Consider the following 23,247-nt stretch of genomic DNA (forward strand, 5'->3'; position numbering starts at 1 on the left):
CCTTTATACATTACAGTGTCTTTTCTCTACTTTGTATAATTGCTTTTCCCTCGAACTTATGCGAAAATGATTCCTGATAGGGTTAAGGGAGAGTGAAAAGTGCATAGGGTTATTATTTGAGATAGCACTGGGGAGTAGCAAAAATGGAATTTCTCTTAAAAGAGAACCTTGATATAATACAATATCCTGCTTCCGCATGGAAAAGCTTGTAGATGGGAAGCAAAACAATGTTTTAAAAATGCATGCTGTGTATTAGATGAATGATCATCTAGGATGCTTTTTTAAATTGTTGATATATGATTTATGGGCCTACCTAATCTTGGAGATCATTGGCTCTCTATTTAATTTTTAGAATATGCTTGAATTGCTGGAAGAAATGCCAAATGGAGTTCCACCTGAAAAAGTAAAAAGTTATATCTATCAGTTAATCAAAGCTATTCACTGGTGCCATAAGAATGATATTGTTCATCGAGGTGAGTATGTAATTTTCGAAATGGAAAATATTAAAGAAAACATAAAGAGAATAGCTCACATATTACTGTCTTAATATTTCCTTAGCCACTGACATTCCATTTAAATAAAATACATTTTTGAAAGTATGAGATATGAGACATTGTTAGGGCTCCAGGTCTCCTATTTTATCACCAAAAGAATGGATTGCAAATTTATTTGGGCATTATGGTGAGATTGCTCTATAACCAGATCCACTATCTACAGTAGAAGCGCCTAGTAATAAAAAGAGCTCAACAAATGCAAACTTTGACGCTTACCTGAGGGGGAAAGACCCTCTATTGCCTTTTGGTCCTGCAGGTAGACCAGGTAATGTGAAACAACCCAGAATCAGGCCTTAGAGATGGTCCTAAGTCACTGACCCTCACTGTTAGTCACTTCTCATTGGCCCCTTTGACTAGGATCTCTAGTGTGTACCTTTACCTCCTGATTTTCCCTACCTGTTAGTGAAAAGCACCCATTGTTTGCAGGTTGTAGGCATGATCAGCCTTGCATAAAGGTCAAGATTATACTTCCATAAACTGTTTTGTTTTGTCCCTTATTGCCATGAGGGTGGATGGTTTATAGCAGTAAAAGGGAAATTACTTGCTCAGCACCACCTCTGACTCTACACCATTTATCTTCTCCTGATAATCTCTTGTATTCAGGGGTCACAAATTGATACAATAATGAAGCCAGAAGATATCTGTCAGAAAATACTACAGTGTCTACTTCTTATCTTTGAATTAGCAGACAAATGAATACTACATTTCAATTTATCTATACAGACACCCAAGGATATCACTTTAAAAATAGTCTCACTTTGAGAATAGCGTAAAGGTCACGTGAAGAACACCAGCTCTTATTATTTCTGGAAAGAGTTTGTATTTCTCTTGCATTTGACTTTCATAGCAGTTACCTTATCAAGGTTGCTGGCAGCATGGAGAGATTTTCAGATCAACTGGACATCTAGTGTCTAGGTAATGAATCTAATAGCAGTCTTTACAACAGTTTGAGGATATTAACAAGGAACTGATTTAGCTGCATTTCCGTAGTGATACCATGATTTGGTTAAGTGTATAGTGAATTATGGTTGTGAATTAGCAGTAGAAACCATGATTCTGAAATCTACAGATCTCACTCCTACCTCTTCCCTTTCTCCATTTTCACTTCTGCCATATGATATAGATATGGGTACTCTAAAAATAGAATTGTGAGATGCCTCCCAAGGGGAGAATTAAACTGCATTTTCTGTGTATTTCTACTCCTTAACTCCCACCACATCATCAAAAGATCCCCGGAAAAAATGAGAAATCTTATCTTGACTCATCCAGCATAGCTTCAGCAGTAGACGTTTGTGATTGTGAACCATACATAAAAGCTAAAGAAATATAAATATAGAAATTATACTGAAAATCATAACAGAAAACCTATCTCATACGTATTTTTTCCTCCAGTAAATATAGTACTATCTCCTTACTCTCATAGGTTTGGTTTTGTTTTTGTTTTTTTGGCCGCACCTGTGGCATGTGGAAGTTCCCAGACCAGGGATTGAACCTGTACTGAAGTTGCAACCTGTACCACAGCTGCAGCAGTACTGGATTCTTAACCCACTCACTACACCACATGAGAACTTCCTCATGTGTGTTTTTAAAGTATCTTGTGGGTGCAAACATTTTATAATCTATCTCTAAAATTTTGTATTATCAGTGTTTTATAAAGTAAAAATGGTTCCTTCAAATAGGGTGGCCTAGATTGAATCCTTTTTAAATTCCTTTCAGAGATCCAATTAATGCCTTTAAGATTTAAGGAGAAAAATGTTTTTGAAATTGTGATCTGTCTCTCTCTCTCTTTTTTTTTTCCTCTGGTCTTTTTAGGGCCACACCTGTGATATATGGAGCTTCCCAGGCTAGGAATTGAATCAGAGCTGTAGTCGTTGGCCTAAGCCACAGCAATGCCACATCCCACCTGCATCTTCAAACTACATCACAGTTCACAGCAATGCCAGATCCTTAACCCACTGAGCAAGGCCGGGGATCAAACCTGCGTCCTCATGGATACTAGTCAGATTAGTTTCTGCTGAGCCATGATGGGAACTCCTGAAATTTTGATCTGCATATTTCTCAAAAAGAAACTTTTGTGTAACAGCATAAGATGTGTTACTCTGCTTTTTACCGCCATAGTTTTCTACTCAGATTAGTCTGGATATTTCTAATTGGGTACCATTATACTGATCTAACAGTGTCAATCAGCAGTACATGGAACATTTTTTAATAATTATTTTTATCTTGATACTCCAGATATAAAACCAGAAAATCTCTTAATCAGCCACAATGACGTTTTGAAACTATGTGACTTTGGTAAGTTAAAAAGAAATTGAGCCCTGTAAGTACAGAGTTAATTTACTATAACATATAGGTAGCTTTTCCAGGAATATTAAAAGTGTTTTTTTATGTTTTGACTTAAATTAGAAAAGAAACATTCTATTGGGTCATCTATTGAAAAATTAATTGCTAGGAGAGTTCTGCTCTCTCTTTGCATAGTACTGTCTACTGTTTTAAAAAAATCATCATGCGGTATTTGTTTAAAGAGAATTCAGAGCAAATATATACATGTGCATATATTCATAAGCCAATGACCTAATGACCTCAGAAAAAGAACTTTCTGGAAAATACCACTATGGCCGTCTGGCTTGAGTTGGATAAAATTTTTTTTAAATATTTTAAATATTGATAGAAATTGTTTTAGGCATAACCATAGACACTGAAAATATAACTATGTAAATACCTATATCCAATAGTTATATATCTGTAAATTTAAAAGACATTTTTTAAGAATGATTCCATTTATTCCTTTTAAATGTTCAATGAATGAAATTAGTAATTGATGTATGGCATTCCAGCTCCTGGTTGAATCTTTAAGGAAGTTTTAAGTAGTACTCTCTCGCAGTATAAAATTTTGTATTTTTTTCATATATATTAAACTCTGTATTACATGAGATTAAAATTTTAAACTAAAATACTTCAGAAAAGTTTTTAAATTATCGGGGTTCTAAGTTACAGGTCACTTTTTTCCCCCACGAGTCACTTCTTGACATTATATTTGTGCCTAATCCATACGCTGAAAATATTTTTTCTCATATATTTATATATATAATCATAAATACAGTGTAAACCTCTACATACAAATGAGACTGCATGTCCTGTTAAGCAAAAGTTGGATAAGTACTAGGAGATGGATCACACAGGTAAAAAATGGAAGCATTCTAATAATTCATTTTGTAGAACCACCGATTTGGGCCAGTGCAGCAATCGGAAACATCTGTAGCTGTTTTCACTCAGTGTTTTCAGAGAGTTTGAATATTAGGAACTTGTTTGCTTGAGGAAAAACAGGACTTAATTTCCTTCATAGTTTATGACAAGGAATATTGCAAAAAAGAGCCCTGCTGTACCTAACCATCTTAAGAAGTACTTAGGAGCCAAAGTTTGCAAAGCAAGTTATAAATGCAAAAGAGATACCTGTAGAATGGTTAATCATAGGAAAAGAGTATCCTCGGTCTAGCATCTTTTCTTAATGAAAAGACAATTTTACGTGGTCAGGAAATTCCACATGGCAACATGACATGTGGCATTCTGTGCCCTGTGCATCCCCCAGCAAGAACTTCTGAATGTTTGCCCTCCCAGAGTGTGTAGCTCCTTTATCTGGCTTGAAGAATCCCAATAAAAAATACAAATATTTCTTCTAAACATGTCTTATAAAGATTGTCAGTTAAGCAAAGTTAGGGGGTTTGTTTTTTTGCTGTGGTTTTGATTTTTTATTAACTGTTCCACTTTAAGAAACACTATTTTCTACTTTTTGAAACTGACATACACCTTAGGTTTTATCTTTAATTTTAATATGCTAGTTCTCTATAGCTATTTACAATGAATCCATATTGCTTTTGGTGAGTTAAATGGGTAATTAACTTACCTGCCTGTTTATTTTGTGGCCCCAAAACCTTTTGAAAGGATTCCAGGTTGCGGGGTGGGGGGAGTAGCAATAGAATTCGGTAAGGTACTTAAGATCCCCCCAAGTATGCTTCTCAGTCACATTAGGAGATCAAGATCGTTTTGGCCTGCTTTGTTTCCATCATTGCCAACCCCAATAGTTGTATATGTATGGCTGGAGCCCATCAGCAATGAGAGATACGTAAGTAGCATATAAGTCCCACATAGCACAATTAATGACTATGTGCAACATGCTAGTTTAGCTTTGACTTCTGGCTCTTGTGGAGACTTCATTTTGTTCCTAAGATTTCCATCTCTTGGAAAAGCTGATTTAAAAGTACGCTCGGAATGCTTGTAAAAGCATGCAGTGACTTCAGAAACATTCATTTCTTTATCAGAGAGGAGCAACTGATTGTGTAGTGAATACACTGTTATGTTTTAATTGATATATGAATAACGAATTTCTTAAAATGACAAGCACACTGTTAATGGACAGCCCATTCGATACCAATCTTTATATTCTTCTGATGTTACTTTAAGATATTAATAGCACCGAAATTTTTTGTCATCTTGAACTTAATTCTTTTTCAAAGTTACACCTTTGGGCTTTGCTCTCTTTCAGGTTTTGCACGGAATCTATCAGAAGGTAATAATGCTAATTACACAGAATATGTGGCCACCAGGTGGTATCGGTCCCCAGAACTCTTACTTGGGTGAGTCACTTTCCTCCAGTTGAGTAACATCTGCGTATTTGTTGGTCCTCTCTCAGTAGCTTTGGGATCATCTCTGGAAGAGAAGAACTTGAGTTAAAGACCAGTTACCTATTGCCGTATAACAACCATGTGAGATCTTAATGGCATAAGACAGGCACCATTTTATTTGCTCACAACTTAGATTTAGGATCGGCTTTCTTTTGTGTCTCTCCTTATTTCTTCTGTGTACCTCTGTCTGGACTCACTCTGATGCATAGTCCATTCAGCCGTCCATTCTTTTGGGAGGGATTGGGAGTTTGAATTGACTGGACAGTATTTGCCGAGGAAGAAATGAGTATGAAGTAGATCATTCTTAGAGCCCCATCTGAGGATTCAGGTTTGGTAGAAAGACTTGTTACAATATGATTCTGTCTATAAGGTGTCCCTGAGGAGTTCATTCTAAGAACAGCCTGACTGTGAAACTCCAGAGAGTGTTGGCTCTCTAATAATACCTATTGGAAAACTGAGCTGTATGAGGGCTACCAAAAGTTAATGGGGACTCCAGCTAATTTGAGCCAAATTGGATGTTGCTATTTAAGTAATTGTCAAGTGCTAGTTGAAGAACCATATTATTTGTGTAAAAATCCCATTGAAATCAGTTAATATTTGGTTAACGTGAAGAATTTACATATTTTTGTTCATTCTCAAGACTTTGTCCTTGACATTCAGAGTAGTTACAGCTGCATAAATTATTCAAATTAGTTGACAAAAAAGAAAGAGTTTGCTGTGGGTATGTAAAGATTTTCCATAGGTTTCTCCTTCTAGCGCAGGTTTTCTCTCTCTCATACTTGTATGAAAGAAAGATCAGTATCCTTCCCTTCCGAACAAGCTACTAAAAAAGTCTAAATGAAGTTTCCTAATATAGTTCTTAGGTTTTCATAGGAAATCAGATAAATATTGACTTATTGTTATAATTTATTAGCCTAGAAACATATTCTATATCATGTTAAAAGTGCTTTAGAGTGTTTGGTAAGTTTTGTATAGTATATGTATGGCATTCTAGAATTTCATCCCACATTTTTTTTTAGATACTTTATTTTGGTTTTCCCTTCTTAAAGCTTAGATAATTTATGTCTGAAACTAAAGAAAATATGGTTTATTAATCTGCCATATGTAATTTGACTTAAGGCTATAGATATTGGGATATACATATATAGCTTTTTTGGGAGATACCCAGATTTTCATGTATAGCAGCAGTAACATTCCAAAAGCCCTAAATAAGTGGAAAAAATGCTTTGAGAGAAATAGCTGTCATAATAAACAAAGGGTACAAAGAGATTTAAGCAAATGATCCAATACTTCATCACAGTCTTAGCTGGGGTTTGTTTTTGTTTTGTTTGCCAAGGCATACAGCGACTTGATACAGTTGTCTCAGTTCCCAAACCAGGGATCAGACCTGGGCCGACCCAGTCCTAATTGCTAGACCACCAGGGAACTCCAAATCTTAGCTGTTTTGACTCTCTGCAGTTAGAGGTTAAATAATCTTCATTGTTTGTTATTTAAGAAGCCACGTAAGTCAATGGTACATTCTAATAGGCTGAACTAAAAAAATGGCCGAGTGTAACTTGTTCATATTTACAGAGCTCAAAGATAATGATCTAGAAAATACATTTCTTGGGAACATTTCATTCTCTAAGTGATTGTTAACTCATCATACATGTGTGCTGTATTTAGGGTTTATTAAGCCATTCATATTCAAAATATATCTGAATGTGAATAGATTTCAAATCAGTGTATACTAAGTTGTTATTAAACTGATGGCTTTATTAGCGTAGATTTACTTATTCACTTGTGTTCTGAATTTTTACTTTGATATCCATAATTCCTTTTTTTTTTTTTCCAGCCTCACTTTTGTCCATGTGGTACTTTTTAATTCCTTAAATACATAAATGTGCTTTAAATCATGAATCTGTTCAAAGTAATTTGGAAATTATTAAAATGTGTTTCTTCAGTTGCCAAGATAATCTTTCCCTTTGCTTTTCAGAGCTCCCTATGGAAAGTCTGTAGATATGTGGTCAGTGGGCTGTATTCTTGGGGAGCTTAGTGATGGACAGCCTTTATTTCCTGGAGAGAGTGAAATTGACCAACTTTTTACTATTCAGAAGGTGCTAGGACCACTTCCATCTGAGCAGATGAAGCTCTTCTACAGCAATCCTCGCTTCCACGGGCTCCGGGTAAGAGACTTTGCTGAAACCCAGAATGGAATCAGTACAGCAGTATTTAAATCATTGTTCATTGCACAATAGAGTGCTAAGCTACCCATCGAACACTATTTCCTTTCCCATTACAATGTTTATAATCCCCATTATAATATTTTATTTTTGAATCTTATGTGGTATTTGTGAATTTTTAAAAGGCTAAATTTGAGACTACTAATATTTTGCATAATTTGTAAGTTCCAGTTTTTCAGAATCTTTTCAGTGTATGCATTATTATATTCTATAGTTTGCTCATCTCAGAATGTTTATGCAAAATATTAAGCATCCCCAAAGATATAAAAATGTGCAAATGGCTGTTGCTTATTTGAGCAGACATTTTTGTAGTGATTTGAGGAAGACTGAATAGTCAAATTCTGCAGATTTGAAGGTGCTATTCTAGTGGGTATTTCTCATTCAGTGAAACATCCATTCTTCTTTTCAGACTAGTATATTGTCTTGGGCAGCCTTTTGTAGACCTGATAACTTTGCATAAAACTTGTTTTCAGAAAATATGCTAAAAAGAGCCTTAAAACTTTCCCCAAATGAGGGAAAGCCAAGTCGCAGAGGCATCTTATTGCAGCGGCCAGCCATAGGCTGCTTCTCTCTTCCATCTACCCCCAAAGCTACTTTTTTAGTTTTCAGCGACCCTGTTTGGACCCACATGCCAGTTGGTGGCCCTTGTGGGGGGAACTATAAAATAAGCTCACCACCACTTCTTTTCTTGCTCTTAAATGCGTTGTTCTCAAACCATGTTTGCTTGACATTTGCAAAGCACTTTGTTTTTTTTCCTTCGACTTGCTGGACCTCAGTTCATCTCACTTTGAAGAGTGCCGGTCTTCACACATAAGGGCCCAAAACGGTGTCCCTCCTGCTAGGCTCAGTGAGCGTGGAAGAAATGAAGGAACAGAAGTGAAAACATTTCTCTTTCACCCCCCTTCCTGTTTTCTGCCTCTCCTCCAAATCTGAGTTACCTTAGGCGAGTTTCTCTTTTCTCCTTTTATTCATGCTTTTGTAGGCTGAAAAATAGCCAGATTTTGACCATTAATTAGGGTACAAAGAGTCAAATAGTTATTGAGTATTTGTCATACTAGATGCTGAAAATATGACCATAAATAGGACTTGCCCTCAGTTCAGCAGAAAGGAAAACCTGTTCTATTCAGAAATAAAGTGAGTCGTAACTGCTGAATTCCTGTCTTACTGAGAACACATCCAAACTCCTTCCTGTCAGACCTTGCCTGATCGGGCAGGCCCTTCTAGCTCCCTGACCTCAGCTCATACCCCTTTCCAGACTTTCACCACACTTGCCTTTTGCTTTAACTTCCATAAACACTCCCAGGTTGTTCCAGCTTCACAAATTTGGGACTTGTGGCTCCTTTTCCCAGGAAGGCACTTCCCTTGCGTGGCCTCTTCTCACTTCATTAGCCTCAGTATCCCAAACACCCCCTTTCTCTCTCTGACCCCCTCCCCAACATACCTCCTCCACCTCCTTCCTGGTCTCTCCCATAGCACCCTTCTTTTTCCATCATAGCATTAACCACAATATGTAATTATTTTGCTTATTTTTAAATTATTAACTGTCCAAATCACTGTTTTCTTGCCGTATTTCCAGCATCTGGCCCAGCACATGTAGTGGAGACTCGACGAATATTTGAATGATCTCTTGGACCAATCTGCATTATCAGTAATCAAGCTCAACTATTATTTCCTGTCTCTCCATCTGATGCTTCTTTCACTCTTATCACCATCTACCTGAACCACTCCCAAACTGATTTTTCCAACTTGCTCTCTTCACATCAGTCTTCACATTGCTTTTAGAATGACCTTCCTGCAAATTGCACAAATAATTCTTTCTTGTGTTTAAAAACTTCTGCAAGATCACTTATTAAATTTGAACTCCTTAGGGTAGCATTAAAACCCCTTGCTCCTAGCCCCCGAGCCTCACCTCTCACCTTTTCCTGCCCCCCTGCCCCCTATTCTGCAGCCATGTTGAGCTTGTCACCATTTCCTTGACATGTTGCTTCTTCAGTGCTACAGTTTCATTTCTGTAATTTTTCTAATACTTGCCCCACTTCCTGGAAAGCTCTTCGTCCCCCCCCTTCTCCACCCCCCAACCCACTCCCACTGCCAGACTCATGTCACATGTCCTTCCGTGAAGCCCTTCTAGACTCCTGCAGGGGGAATGGGTGCCTCCCCCTTCTGTGCTCCTACAACACTCTGGTCATAGCTCTTGTAGCACACGTTGCAGTTTCTTTTAAATAGCTATTTGAAAATATGTATCCTCACTGGACTCATGAACTCTTTGAAAAAATGAGCTCTCATGGCCACCATTATATTCATAAGGCACCTAGAATTGTGCTTACTAGGTTGAATAATATTGAATGATTGATATTTGGCCTGGAGCATCAAGCTTGGTCTTGTGGCTGCCATATTCTTTGCCTGGGTAGAGAAACTCTAAGCTGGATTCTCTGAAGAGCATATAAACACATCTGCTGTGGTACCTGCCTATAGCAACTTATAAGCTAGCTGAAGAATTGAGACTTCATGCCTGAAATAATTAGAAAACAATACAATTTATAATAAAGCATGATATAGAATAAAGTACTACATTCTTTACTACATTGTACTGTTTTCTAATCCATCCAAATATGGTTCAGACCTTGAGAATGTTAAACATTCTAGAAAGTTGGCTGAATTTACTAGGAGTGATTTATGGAGCATTTGCACTTTGAAATGGATATTGAAGAATGAGTAGCATTCGGATGAGATAGGCCAAATGAAAGAGATCTTTTCCTCATTTGTCTGTGTTCAGAGACTTCCTCACTAAATAGTATTATCTGTGCGGTGCTCGACAGCGCACTCGCAGGATGCCCAGGACGGCGCTGCTCGTAAACCTTCTTTGGAGAAATTGCTGCTTCCCTGAGACTTTGATTTTTATACACTTTAACACTTTTATGTTTTAGTTTAAAAAGAGTTCATGGTTTTTTAAGTAAATTAGTTTAATCTTTCTGGAGGTTTAACCACATCTTTGAGGGAAAAGTTTTCCTTTATCATTTACTTAAGCGTGTCTGTGACAGTCTCACCTAAGCATACAGGGCGTGTGACCTGCAACTGCTGTGAAACATGGACTCACCAGCAACCAGTCCATTGTGATTTGCAGTTGTGTAGATATTGGAAAATCAGTAAGATGTTGCTCTAACGGTATGTATCGTTTTAAAAAAAATAGCAATTGCTGTCCCATAGCATAGGGTGTGGACTCTAGAGTTAGGCTGCTGGGGGGTTCAAAGCCTGGCTTCATATTTACTACTTGAATGACCTTGGGTGAGTTTCTTTGCCTCTCTTTCTCTGTGTGTCAAATGATGATAACAGAAGCATCACCAGATGGCGGTGGGGAGAGTTAAACGTTATATGTAAAATGCCGAAACCAGTGCCTGACACATAGTAAGTGTTCAGTAAAGAAGCACCCTTGGGAGTTCCCGTCGTGGCGCAGTGGTTAGCGAATCCGACTAGGAACCATGAGGTTGCGGGTTCGGTCCCTGCCCTTGCTCAGTGGGTTAACGATCCGGCGTTGCCGTGAGCTTGGTGTAGGTTGCGGGCGCGGCTCGGATCCCGCGTTGCTGTGGCTCTGGCGTAGGCCGGTGGCTACAGCTCCGATTCAACCCCTAGCCTGGGAACCTCCATATGCTGTGGGAGCGGCCCAAGAAATAGCAACAACAACAACAACAAAAGACAAAAAAAAAAAAAAAGAAGCACTCTCATTGTATTGTATTGGCCAAGTGATTAAGAAAGAAAGGAAAGAACACACAAACTGCTGATGGGGATATACTTTAAATTTCTGTGCTTGAGTTTGGAGTCAGATTATTGTGTCTGAGAATGGTGTCTTTCCAAAAAACGTAAATTAATTCTTTTAAGTTAGGAGCTTGTGTGTCATTTTCTAGTCATATTTCTAATGCCTTTTGACTTTTGGTATTAATTTTCTTATCGATGAAATATGACTTCTGGAAAAAAAAAGGAGTGGATATCTCATAGCATAAGATAGACCTCATAAGCAAAATACTAATTAAAAGCTACTGGCATAGAGTCTTTTATCAGAGCATGACAGGTGTCTCTCTCTTTGTGCTGATATTTAACATTCCGGGAACATCCAGAGGAACCGCTGTACCTCCTTTAGGAGAGGCACTTAGGCTTAGAAAGGATATGGGTTTGGATCCCAGACCTGCGTGCAAATACTAGTTCAACTGCTTTTTAATTATGTAACTTGCCTTGAATTAGTTGTTGGAACTTTCTGATCATCACCTTCCTCATCTCTGAAATAAGAAGAACAGTTGCTAAAATGCCCTGTATAGTGTCACTTCAGAAATCAGTTTTAAATTATTGCCTCTGTGTCTGTGTTAAGCCCATATTATTCCCTCTACTTCCTCCATCTCGAAGGTGCTGTCTTACTTTTCTCTGTCCTCACTTTTTTTCTCATCTTTCAAAAGCTGTTTCATATATGATCTATAGATTCTTCTACAACTGCATACTCCCTTGGCCCCTCCTTTCTCTGAGCTTCAGCTAGAATCTCCGTCTGCACAGTTTCCTACGGATTGCTTTCACAACCAGACTGAGGATTGTTTACTTTCCAGGTTTAGGACTTACCCATATTCTGTTTCTCTTGCCATACCTGGAGCTGGGTGGGGATATCCTCATCACTCCTTAAATACCTTGTTTGGATTTTCCTGCATAACTAGTCCTCCCATCCACTTACTTAGCATGTTTGGAGATCCCGAAGGCTTGGAAAGGCTCTTATGTTAGTATAAAGGAAATACATAATAAAAGCAAAGTAGCCTTTCGTTGGGAAGGGAGTACATGGCATTGGGCCCTAATACTTTATCATGCACTTAGAAGTTGTGAAATGTGAGTTGGCAGAGAGAAGGACAGATCATCTGAATAAAACCTGACCCTTTCCTCTCATTTTACTTAAAAATGTGTTGGCTAATTTAGGAGCCTGTTTGCCTTTTGCTCCAACTTACATAATGGAAGAAATTGAAAACAGGTCATTCAAAGCAATAATAGAATGTGTGTCTGAAATCATCATTTCTACTTTTGTAGCCTTTCAGGTACCGATCTTTTTCTCTCTTTTTTTACTTATCTAATTTTCAAGAGATGATGTCATTTATGATACATTGTTGTAAAAGGGTATAAGAATTGTCTGTACAAGCAGACAAATTCTGTATGAAGTATATTATAACGGAATATCTATCTGAGCAGATAATACTGTATAAAGTGGAGAGTTTCAAATTTTTATATTTTGTTTTATTTCACATGCTTCAGTATTGAGTCATCTTTCACTTATGTGTATTTAACACCCAATCCTATTCATCCCTACCTCAGATATATAGACACCAAAAGTAATATACATCTCAAACAAATGTGACTTTGGCACTAAGGCAGTAGCTTCTGCTCATCTGCTACCTTCTCCAACACTCAGAGCGCATGCACGTACATAACCTTCCCCATGTACTAATACTCCTCTCACGTTGTTGTTACAGTTTCCAGCTGTTAACCATCCTCAGTCATTGGAGAGAAGATACCTTGGAATTCTAAATAGTGTTTTACTTGACTTAATGAAGGTGGGACAAGTTGATGTTGTCTATACAAAATGTCTTTTGGTTTGTGATTTCTCTTGTGTCTACATGTGACCGTAGCCTGCTTGTATGAATTAAGTTTTTTGTTAATAGCTGTATAGTGGTGAATAGTGGGAGACTATGTCATCTGAAGAAGCATGCAATTTATTTAAAATCACAGCATTATCTGGTATTGTAACATTCCATCTAGACAGGCCCGTGAGATACCTAAATTAGATTCCTAAAATGGACAGAATAATAACAATCTAAATATAAATAGTTAGGAAATAAATAACTTAAAAATTTATTCACGGGAGTTCCCGTTGTGGCGCAGTGGTTAACGAATCTGACTGGGAACCATGAGGTTGCGGGTTCGATCCCTGCCCTTGCTCAGTGGGTTAACAATCCCGCGTTGCTGTGGCTCTGGCGTAGGCTGGTGGCTGCAGCTCCGATTCGACCCCTAGCCTGGGAACCTCCATATGCCGCGGGAGCGGCCCAAGAAATGGCAAAAAGACAAAAAAAAAAAAAATTTATTCAGCACTCAAGTTGTTGAGACGTAAGGTTTTAAAACAAATCTTGAAATGAGTATTAAAAGAGATTCTGATATTTTTACATGATATTCAAGGCCTCCCATCAGAGTTTTGTTACCAGTAAACCTAATTCTGCTCTTTCTTTAACTTGATTTCTCTCCGTTGAGCTCTGTTGTTGGCAACCGCAGGATCACTCCTGCTCCCGTGCCCGACTATTCTTCCTTCTGCTGGTGCCCCTGTCCAGAAGGTCGTCTTCTCTGGACTAGCGAACATGCTCTCTCAGTTTTTTATTCACATTTTCCTACCCAAGTAGTTGATCACTTTGCTGAGTGAGAATTACTTTTTCATATTTTTCCAGTTTTCATAATGCAGCTAGTCAGTGCATAAGCTGGTTATTTGATAGTAGACCTTCAAAAGGCACTTGTTAATGGATCAATTTTGTTTTGTGCCCATTAAGTCAACTGTCAGAAACACAATTTACACTGTGCACAGAGCCTTTAAAGGCATACTTAGCACAGTTGGAAATTGCTGAGCAGCACTCTCAGAACTTTGCTGTGCTTAAAAACTGTGTTAATCTGTGTTCAAGGAACACTGTGTAAATAGGTATGGAGGCGGAGGTGGGGGAGGGGGGCGTGGCCTTTAGGAAAGGCCCCACCATATAACCTCTCTTAGAGATTCACAGTATTCATCCATTTGTAAAGGCTTTCAGAAATCCCACACCAGGATCACTTCAATCCCACAGCAAAGAAGCATTTCCCGACATTTCCCAAATTTAATTAAGTACTAAATACTTTAAAAAAAAAATAAAATGCTAGGCACTAGTGTTCTTCTGAACACAGACTGAGAGATGCTATTTAAAAAACCCTCAAGGCTCTTTAAGGTTAATTAGGCATAAATTATCTCTTAAATCAGTTGGGTTATGTCAATATGTTCTTTCATGCAGTCAATATTTATTTATCAGGGCTTTAATTATTTGGTAACTTTTAAAATGTAGATAGAATAAGATAGAAGAACTGAATTAAATACAATTTCATGTTTTCTGCCTTTTGTCTCTTGGAGTAAAAAAGACCTGAACTTCTTTTGTTAAATCATTACCAAATGTAATTGTCAAGTGTCAGCGTGGCACCTGGTAAAAGCTAACACAGATAAAAATATAAAGATAACCTGAGCTGTTAGCATTTATACCAGTTTAGAAGTTGAACAGTTCCCATTTATTTAATGTATTTACCCTCACATTTCTTTCATGTTGAATAAACATTTTCATTGAAATGTGTATTCAGAAGGTACACAAATTATAAATGGACCTCTGAGTTAATTTTGAGAATGTAAACCTGTCTATGTAACCCCACCCAGATTGAGATAGAGGAAATTATTAACACCCCGGAAGTCTCTTCATTACCCTTTCCCAGGTGCTCCTCTCTACTCTTAGAAACCAGGAGTCTGACTTCTATCATTAAAGATTAATACTGCCTTGCTATTATTGAATGTTATATAAATAGAATTATTCCTTTTGTCTTTTAGCTATTTTTGAATATGAATTTGAAACATAAATAATACCATTTATCCTTTCATGAAGAAGTATATTCTCTATGTCATTCCCTAAAGCAGATTTGATCATTTTGTCCATATATAAATATCTGAAATTGCCATCTCATCCTGCATCTTTCTATCCATATCACCCATACTAGTGGACTACAAGTCACAGAATTAATCCAAGTCTCTAATAATATAAAGAATAACTATAATAATTATATGGACTTTCTTTTAGTAAAAAAAAATAATAATAATAACAATTTTCCCCCAAACACTGAATTTTGAAACTGTTTACTCAGTAAGCTTCATACTTTGCTCATAATGACCTCATCCTTCCCAGTATTGGAAATTAACAGCTGTATTCATAAATACAAAAATAGTTCATTGAGGAGCTCCCTTGTGGCACAGCGGGTTAAGGATCCAGCACTGTCACCGCACTAGGCCGGGTCACTGCTGTGGTGCGAGTCTGATCCCTGCTCTGGGAACTTCCATATGCTCTGGGCATGACCAAACAAAAAAAGTTCATTGTATATACAGAAATTTCTATTGTTGATAATCTTAAATAAATTAAAATAGCACTTTAATGCCAGTAGATGTTTAGCTTCTGAGAGCTCATGCATACTTTAAAATACTACTTAGTGCCAAGGGGGTGGTGGGAGGGAGTGGGATGGACGGTGAGATTGGGATTGGTAAATGCAGACTATTATATTTAGAATGGATAAGCAATGAGGCCTACTGTACAGCACAGGGAACTATATCTAAACTCTTGGGATAGAACATGATGGAAGATAGTATGAAAAAAAGAATGTATATATATATATATATATGCCTGGATAACTATGCTGTACAGCAGAAATTGACACAACACTGTAGATCAACTACAGTAAAAATAAAATTTTTAAAAAGTCCAAAAAGTATAAATACTACTCAGGGGCCAACTTTCCTTTTTTTCCTAACTAGTGTCATGCAGTTGAAACCATTTTGATATCAACTGCCTTAACTGCCAGTGAGACCAAAATCATTCATATACCTCCACAGTTTTTGTTTTCCAATAAGGAAGAAGAAAGAGTGAAATAATTTTAGAGTTGTGTCTGACTCGACATGAATGTAAATCCACTTGCGTGTAAGCAGTGGCTTGAGCTTCTGGAGTCTTTTCACCCAAAGTGAAGTTTTCAGTATACGATAGATAAATCAGATTTCAAATTTTCTGTGGTGTTAGGTTGAAGGTAGTTGTCTGAAAATTGAATTCTGGCTTATTGAGAACAAATCTAGGTTTGCTCTTACTGTTCAGTGGTGGATCACAAAGAGATTAACCCTGGGCAAAACCAATGAAAGTGAGCTAGAGGTGGATTTGGAAATGCTGGAATTTTACCCTTCTTCCTTCCTCTGAGGAAAGGTGCCCATCATTCAAAAGAAGTGCTCCATTGTGTCGGGTTATGTAGATTTCTTAGCCCTAGCCCTAACCCTGTTTCTTTATATATTTGCTTAATTTATCAATAAAAATCAGTTCATTTTAATAATGACTCACCTTTTAAAATCTTGTGTAAATTACTAATGATAATATTAGAAGAAAACATTTTGTATGTAAAAAAAAAAAAAAGGTTAGTACCTTAATGAATAAAGAACACTTTCAAATAAATTAGAAGAGATACACAAATAGAAAAATAAGAAGGGCTATAAGTAACCCATAAACTTAAAAATATTCAACCTCACTAGTTAGTAATCAAAGATGTGAATTAAAACAGCTGTGAGATACTATTTTCTAAATAGCTAATTTACAAGAGGTACTAAAAAGAATGATAATGCGTGTTGTTGATGAGAGTTTCAGGAAATTGGTAGATGCTGTTGCTGAGAAGAGTATTATTTGAGACAACCTTCCTAAGGTGTCATTTGGCAGCACATAGAAAGTAATCCTTAAGAATTTGCATACCCACCAGTTCCGTGTCTAGGAATTTAGCCTCTGCAAGGGATCATGGGTGTCTACAACGATTTCAGGTGTCCATCACAGCAGTCATTATTATAGTGCAAAGTGGCAGCCATTTAAACATGCAACAGTAAATCATTTCATGTCATGCCACAGACTTCCATGTAGTCATTTAAAACATGTAAAGTTGGAGTTCCCGTCGTGGCGCAGTGGTTAACGAATCCGACTAGGAACCATGAGGTTGCGGGTTCGGTCCCTGCCCTTGCTCAGTGGGTTAACGATCCGGCATTGCCGTGAGCTGTGGTGTAGGTCGCAGACGCGGCTCGGATCCCTCGTTGCTGTGGCTCTGGCGTAGGCCGGTGGCTACAGCTCCGATTCGACCCCTAGCCTGGGAACCTCCATATGCCGCGGGAGCGGCCCAAGAAATAGCAACAACAACAACAACAACAAAAAAAAAGACAAAAAAAAGCATGTAAAGTTATTTGTTGCAGCATTGTTCACAGTAAAGAAGGAAAACAACTGAAATGTTTATTGTTATGAAAATGCTAAAGACAACTTAAGGTACATTCGTAGAGTTGAGATACTTGACTGGCTTGATCCCGTAAGAGCTAATGTCCAGTGGAAAGAAAGCTAAGTGTAGGCTGTGGCACTAAAAAGACCAAAAAAAAAGTACCTGTGGAAGGATGCACAAGAAGCTAGTACCATGGGCTGCCTCCAGAGAGGAGGACAAGAGAAAGATGAAGCATGTATATTCTTTTATGTGCATATATACTTATAGCAAAATATATTTACAGTGTTTAAATTATCTTGTAGGAGTTCCTCTTGTGGCTCAGTGGTAAGGAACCTGACTAGTATCCCTGAGGAGGCAGGTTCAATCCTTGGCCTCGATCAGTGGGTTAAGGATCTGGCATTGCCGTGAGTCGTGGCATAGGTCTCAGACGCGGCTCAGATCCCTTGTTGCAGTGGCTGTGGTGTAGGCTGGCAGCTACAGCTCCGATTCTATCCCTAGCCTGGGAACTTCCATACATGACAGGTGCAGCCCTGAAAAGCAAATAATAATAATAATAATAATAAAATATATTATGCTGTAAAAAATGTTTTTAATTAATAAGTGAAAAGTGCACAGTATAAAACTTATGTGTATAATATAAGCCAGATTATGGGTGATTTAGATAGTCCTTTTAAAAAATTTTTTTTGGACTAAACTGTGTTTGCTAGATATTTTGCAATGACTATGCATTTCTTTTATAAGAAAAAGAAGCACGGTTTTTATTACAATTTAAATTTGACTTTGTGATCTTTCCAATCCTAACTTTATTTCTTAAGAATTTACTGAAGTTGGACCCAGCTGACAGATACTTGACAGAACAGTGTTTGAATCACCCTACATTCCAAACCCAGAGACTTTTGGATCGCTCCCCTTCAAGGTCAGCAAAAAGAAAACCTTACCACGTGGAAAGCAGCACTTTGTCTAATAGGTAAATATTCCCTTTTAAGGAAATTCAGATGCAGTGTTGGTCTTACAAGTAGGTGGAGGAGGTGGCTGCTTAAATGATGCAATTAGAGAAAAGGAAAGCCCTCTTTATTCAAAAATATCTTCCTTAAGCTTATCGCATGATTCAGAACCACAGTTAAAGAGTCATGTGGGTCCTAAAGACGTTCTTATCTTTTACAAGATTTTCCTGGGGAAACATATGCATTCCCTGGGAAAGGTAGCATGGGTTAGCAACTAAGGGGGTTTCTAGCCTCATGAGCTGGAAGGTTCTGTATACAGGGGACCCAAGGGTGAGGCCTGGAAGAAGAAGGATGGATGAGAGCAAAGGGATTCCTAGAGGGAGAAGAGGATGCCAAATACAGGTGTGTGGAAGGCACCTAGGACAACCCTTGCACCTGCACCAAGTAGTTCTGGCTCCATAGCAGGGGCTTGTGTTTTTGCTGCTCTTGTGTTTTCATCATTGAGTTAAGAAATTAGTTTTTCATTAGAATAATAATATGGAGATAAAGGCAGTTTGGTAGATAGTCATAAAATTGGTGCCTTTTAAATGAAATTTTCAGCATAATCTTTTATAACCCCTCTATTTCCTGGGGTAGGATGAGGGGGGCAGGCACAAGGAATTGGACCTTGCAATCAGGTTCTCTCTCCAAAAGTGATGTTCCTTCATTCTGTTGGCTGCATTTACAGGGGCAGTGTCCTCCTTGTCTTCCTTCCTCTTGCAACAAACTGGTCTTGTCATCTAGAGTTGCTTAAACTATGGAAGATAGGAAATAGTTTCTTTCATCTACTATTAGACAAGAAGTAGAGAGCAACAATTCTTAATATGAGTTTTGGTTTTGTTCTCCCCCCCCCATTTCCCCTCCTTTCTATCTATGTAGAAGATAGAACTGTTACTAACCAATTGGAATTTTGAAAACGTAAGACCTGGTACTTTTTAGATCTATGAGTACATCTATCAGTAAGCAATAACCATTTACCCTCTATTTTCTCTGCTTAACTGTGATGGTGTGACTGTGTTTTATAGCTGTTTTCTCTCTTTAAAATGACTGGTTTAGTTATGGTTTCCTTCACATCTTTTAAACCATTCTTAGCTGTTTGTTTTCAAGGTGGCCTGGGACCAGATTCAAATTCTCTTTCACCAAGTTTGTGTTCACTTTGTTGTCAGCTTCCATGAAATCAGTACACTAAGGCAAGGACCAGTATTCATCATTCATTTAGAAGATTCACATTATGCCTGTATCTTGTTTAGGGTCACTTCCAGTTCAGGTGCTTTTGTCTCCCTATCTTGATTATCACTTGACTCTTCTAGTTTCATTTGCAAAGAAAGGGATCTCAGTAATAGAAAGTACAGTAGACTGATGATAAATTTTTGATTTGTGCTGTAAGGATTAGTGGCATAACCATACCATAAAAAGGTGCCTGGGTATTCATCTTCTAGTGACTCGCTTGAGAGAGATCCCCCATGGGGATCCAAGGCTCTCCTGGGAGCCCTCGTTAGGGATCTGTCAAGCAAGATGCATGGTGATGAGGATACGGTTCATATGGGTCTTTGAGAAGTCCTGCAAATCCCCTTTGGGAACAGATGAGAATAGAAATGATGAGTAAGTAAGAATTTCTGGAAGAATTTGTTTTCAGGTGTTGAATATATTAAAGAAAAAGTCCTAAATGGTTTCTCTAGGAAAGAAACCATTAGTTCAGTTGACATATATCTGGAAACATTCTCTGCTCTGCACTTGTCTCTGGTGCATATTTCCTCCATGGAAGCCCTTGTTGCAGACACTAATTTTGCACAGACTTTGGCTCCCTCAGACTTCCTAGCACCACTGTAGAAATGTTCAGGGCACCATAGCACGTTGGATGCCCTGCCTTGTCCCCAAGACACACACATATCCCCGTAGCCATGTCCTCACACACCCTGTCTTCTTTCATCCAAGTTCATGTCTCCATAGGAGGGGCAGTGGACTCTGCATTACCTAGACCTTGCCTGGGTCTCCTTCAAACTCTCCTGAGGTTCTGTTCACCTTGGACATGTCGGGCTGGAACTTTATCCTGCCAGATACTGCCCTCTCACCAGTCCTGCTTCACCATTCTTGCCCTTAAAAATATAGTTTTCCATCTTTGATATTTGCTTTGAAAAGTTATTTTAACTAGAGATTAACCATCTGTCTATCCATCCTGCCAACTAAGAAGGGTTTATATATAAAATCTTCTTAAATGGTAGGCACTTTAACACAGATTCCTTACAGTTTTGTGTCAAAGAGATCTGTAGAAATTTCCGAAGCATTTTTTTATTGTGCTGTGACAAAGCTCCAAGTTGAAGACAGTATGATGCCCTTTCCTCGTAGGAATTGTGTGCAGAGCTCCGTGGCTTCAGATTAATACCAAGACAGAAACTTTTAGAATAGCAGTTTAGGCTCTGTGTACATTTATGGGCAACCTAACTCTGATAGATGTTTCTGCCTGAACTCTGCAGCCTTCCTTTTCACATTAGATGTGGTATCTCACGTTGCTATGAATATGTTCCTCCTGACATATGTGGGTTTGTACTCTGCTTTGAGAGCAGTGTTTCCAAGAGTTTCAGAAGCTCTAGCTGCTATCTTCACTCTTCTCTGTCCTTTTCTGGTCCCTTTGGAGCTCCAGACATTTCATAGCTGCATGTGTTATCTCTGCCATTACTCTGTCTAGACCTGCAGGAGAGAGGGGAAGAAATAAGGGGAGGAGAGCCCAGGGGCACCCAGGCAGGAGGAGCCACCCCTTGGGAGCTGTAATCTAGAGATATAGCTATGAGCGGAGTTAGGGAACCCCTGCCAGGAAGGAAGAGGGGAGAAAGCCCCCAGCCTCTTGCACTGCTAAGCCCAACTGGGAGTTAGGTGGCAAGGGAGCCTGGGTGGCACACTCTGCAGTGCTGGGTTACCCCAGGCCCAGGCAGAGAGGAATGGAGAATGGATGGGAGACTTGACAAATGAAGAATAACCAGTACACTCAGATCTATTTATGAGTGAGACTATTTGTGTATTGTCATTTGAGCTTTTGAGAAGTTGCTTAGATATTTTAGTTACCAAAATGTAAGCTGACAAACGACTCTGGTGTTTTAAAACCTGTGGCTTTTAGGACATGGGGACTGTCCTTTATTGGTCTGAAGATAAACTCTGTTAACACGATTTAACAGAAAGTGAAAGTTTCCTTTCCTTGTAATTTCTTTCTGGGTTTGGGGTTGCCATTTACTTAGTTCGTATTTAAGTGACCTTATTTAACGCTGCAATTTTGGTGACCCAACTGGGAGAGATTCGTAAGTGCATTTAGGAGATGAGGCCTTCCACACTATTAAAGGCGTGCTTGCTCTCAGGTACCTTATAACCCTCTGAAAGGTAGGAGGAGAGGAAAAGGGCCCTTACCCTTGATGCCCGATCAAGTTGATTCTTAGAGAAAGTGGGAAGGCATAGTTTCACACATTACCGCTCTACAGGGGGGGGGAAAGTGACCTTTTCTATAATTAGTGTACGATGGGAACAAAGCTCTCCCAAATCAAACCATCTTTAGCAATAGCAATATTTGCAGCAAAGTTTTGGGAATGCATAGTAAAAAAGGAATTGTGGGAATTCCCATTGTGGCACAGCAGAAATGAATCCAACTAGGAGCCATGAAGTTGGGGGTTCGATCCCTGGCCTCACTCACTGGGTTAAGGATCCGGCATTGCCATGATCTGTGGTGTAGGTTGCAGACGTGGCTCCGATCCCATGTGGCTGTGGCTGTGGTGTAGGCTGGCAACTGTAGCTCCAATTTGACTCCTAGCCTGGGAACCTCCATATGCCTCGGGTGCGGCCCTAAAAAGCAAAAAAATCAAAAATAAAAAAGGGAGTTGTATAAATTATTGTTCATTTAAAAACACCCTCACCTGTCTCAGTCCACAATTTGGTCCTTTAAATAGTTACGGTAGAACAGACTAACCTTGCCGAGATGTCACTTTCAGCTTTTAAGTGGAGGACAGGATTTTCCTCAGGATTTATATTTTGTATTTTAAACCAAGTAGGAAATGAAGCTTGCAGTCCAAAGGAAACTTGGGACTGTTTGAAATGATGAAGTGTGAAATGAAGAAGAGAATAAATTGTGGTTTTTGGAGAGAAATTAATTAACTCTTTAGATCCCTGTGATCCAGTTAGAGACATGTTCCTGTTTCATGTACAGGAGGTATCTGACATGCCCCAAGTATTGCCACTTCTCTAAAACGTAAATATTGATCATGTTTTCCTGCAAACCTCACCAGGCAGTTCACACGTCTTTTTAGAGTATCATTTTCTTTTCGTGACTGCCTTGCTAGAATTCTCATTCGTTGATTTTATAGGCTAAAGACAAGAGACATTAGCGCTCAGTGTGTGGGCCATGAGCACGTATCTCCGAGGCAGGCTGTGAGTTTTACAAATAAAAACAAAGTTCAAGGAACACAGGGACCTGCAAGTCTAAATGCCACCCTCTTGACATTCAAGCAGACGAAGAGTTAAAAAGACTTTGACTGTAGCTCAGTTCTCGTCGTCTTTGCAGGCATCCTGTACCGCACGCTCATGTGAGCCCCAACAGCAGAAGCGTATTTTCCCAGGTAGAAGCTGTGTTGGCAAGGTAACTGAGCATTTCAGAATGCCGAAAGCACTGCTTCAGGACCAGTGCTTTGTTGCAGGACGACTCGGTCTAAGCAAACTTACTTCTTATTGATAATTGCTTGTTATTCCTAGTCACATGTTC

The 23,247-nt window shown here is 38.7% G+C and overlaps 1 protein-coding gene across 2 annotated transcripts in view; it reads left to right on the forward strand.

Annotated features, from left to right (window-relative positions):
- The window catches only part of CDKL5 (cyclin dependent kinase like 5), a 211,845-nt gene that overhangs the window by 138,359 nt on the left and 50,239 nt on the right, over nt 1-23,247 (forward strand). For both annotated transcript variants that reach the window (XM_047764304.1, XM_047764305.1), the window contains exons 6-11: nt 353-473; nt 2,790-2,849; nt 5,098-5,188; nt 7,212-7,401; nt 12,954-13,034; nt 18,342-18,493. In XM_047764304.1, the coding sequence (XP_047620260.1) occupies nt 353-473; nt 2,790-2,849; nt 5,098-5,188; nt 7,212-7,401; nt 12,954-13,034; nt 18,342-18,493 (695 nt within the window). The remainder of the gene's footprint in view (nt 1-352; nt 474-2,789; nt 2,850-5,097; nt 5,189-7,211; nt 7,402-12,953; nt 13,035-18,341; nt 18,494-23,247) is intronic.

Source organism: Phacochoerus africanus, chromosome X (genome assembly GCF_016906955.1).
Source record: "Phacochoerus africanus isolate WHEZ1 chromosome X, ROS_Pafr_v1, whole genome shotgun sequence".
NCBI classification, from domain to species: domain Eukaryota; kingdom Metazoa; phylum Chordata; class Mammalia; order Artiodactyla; family Suidae; genus Phacochoerus; species Phacochoerus africanus.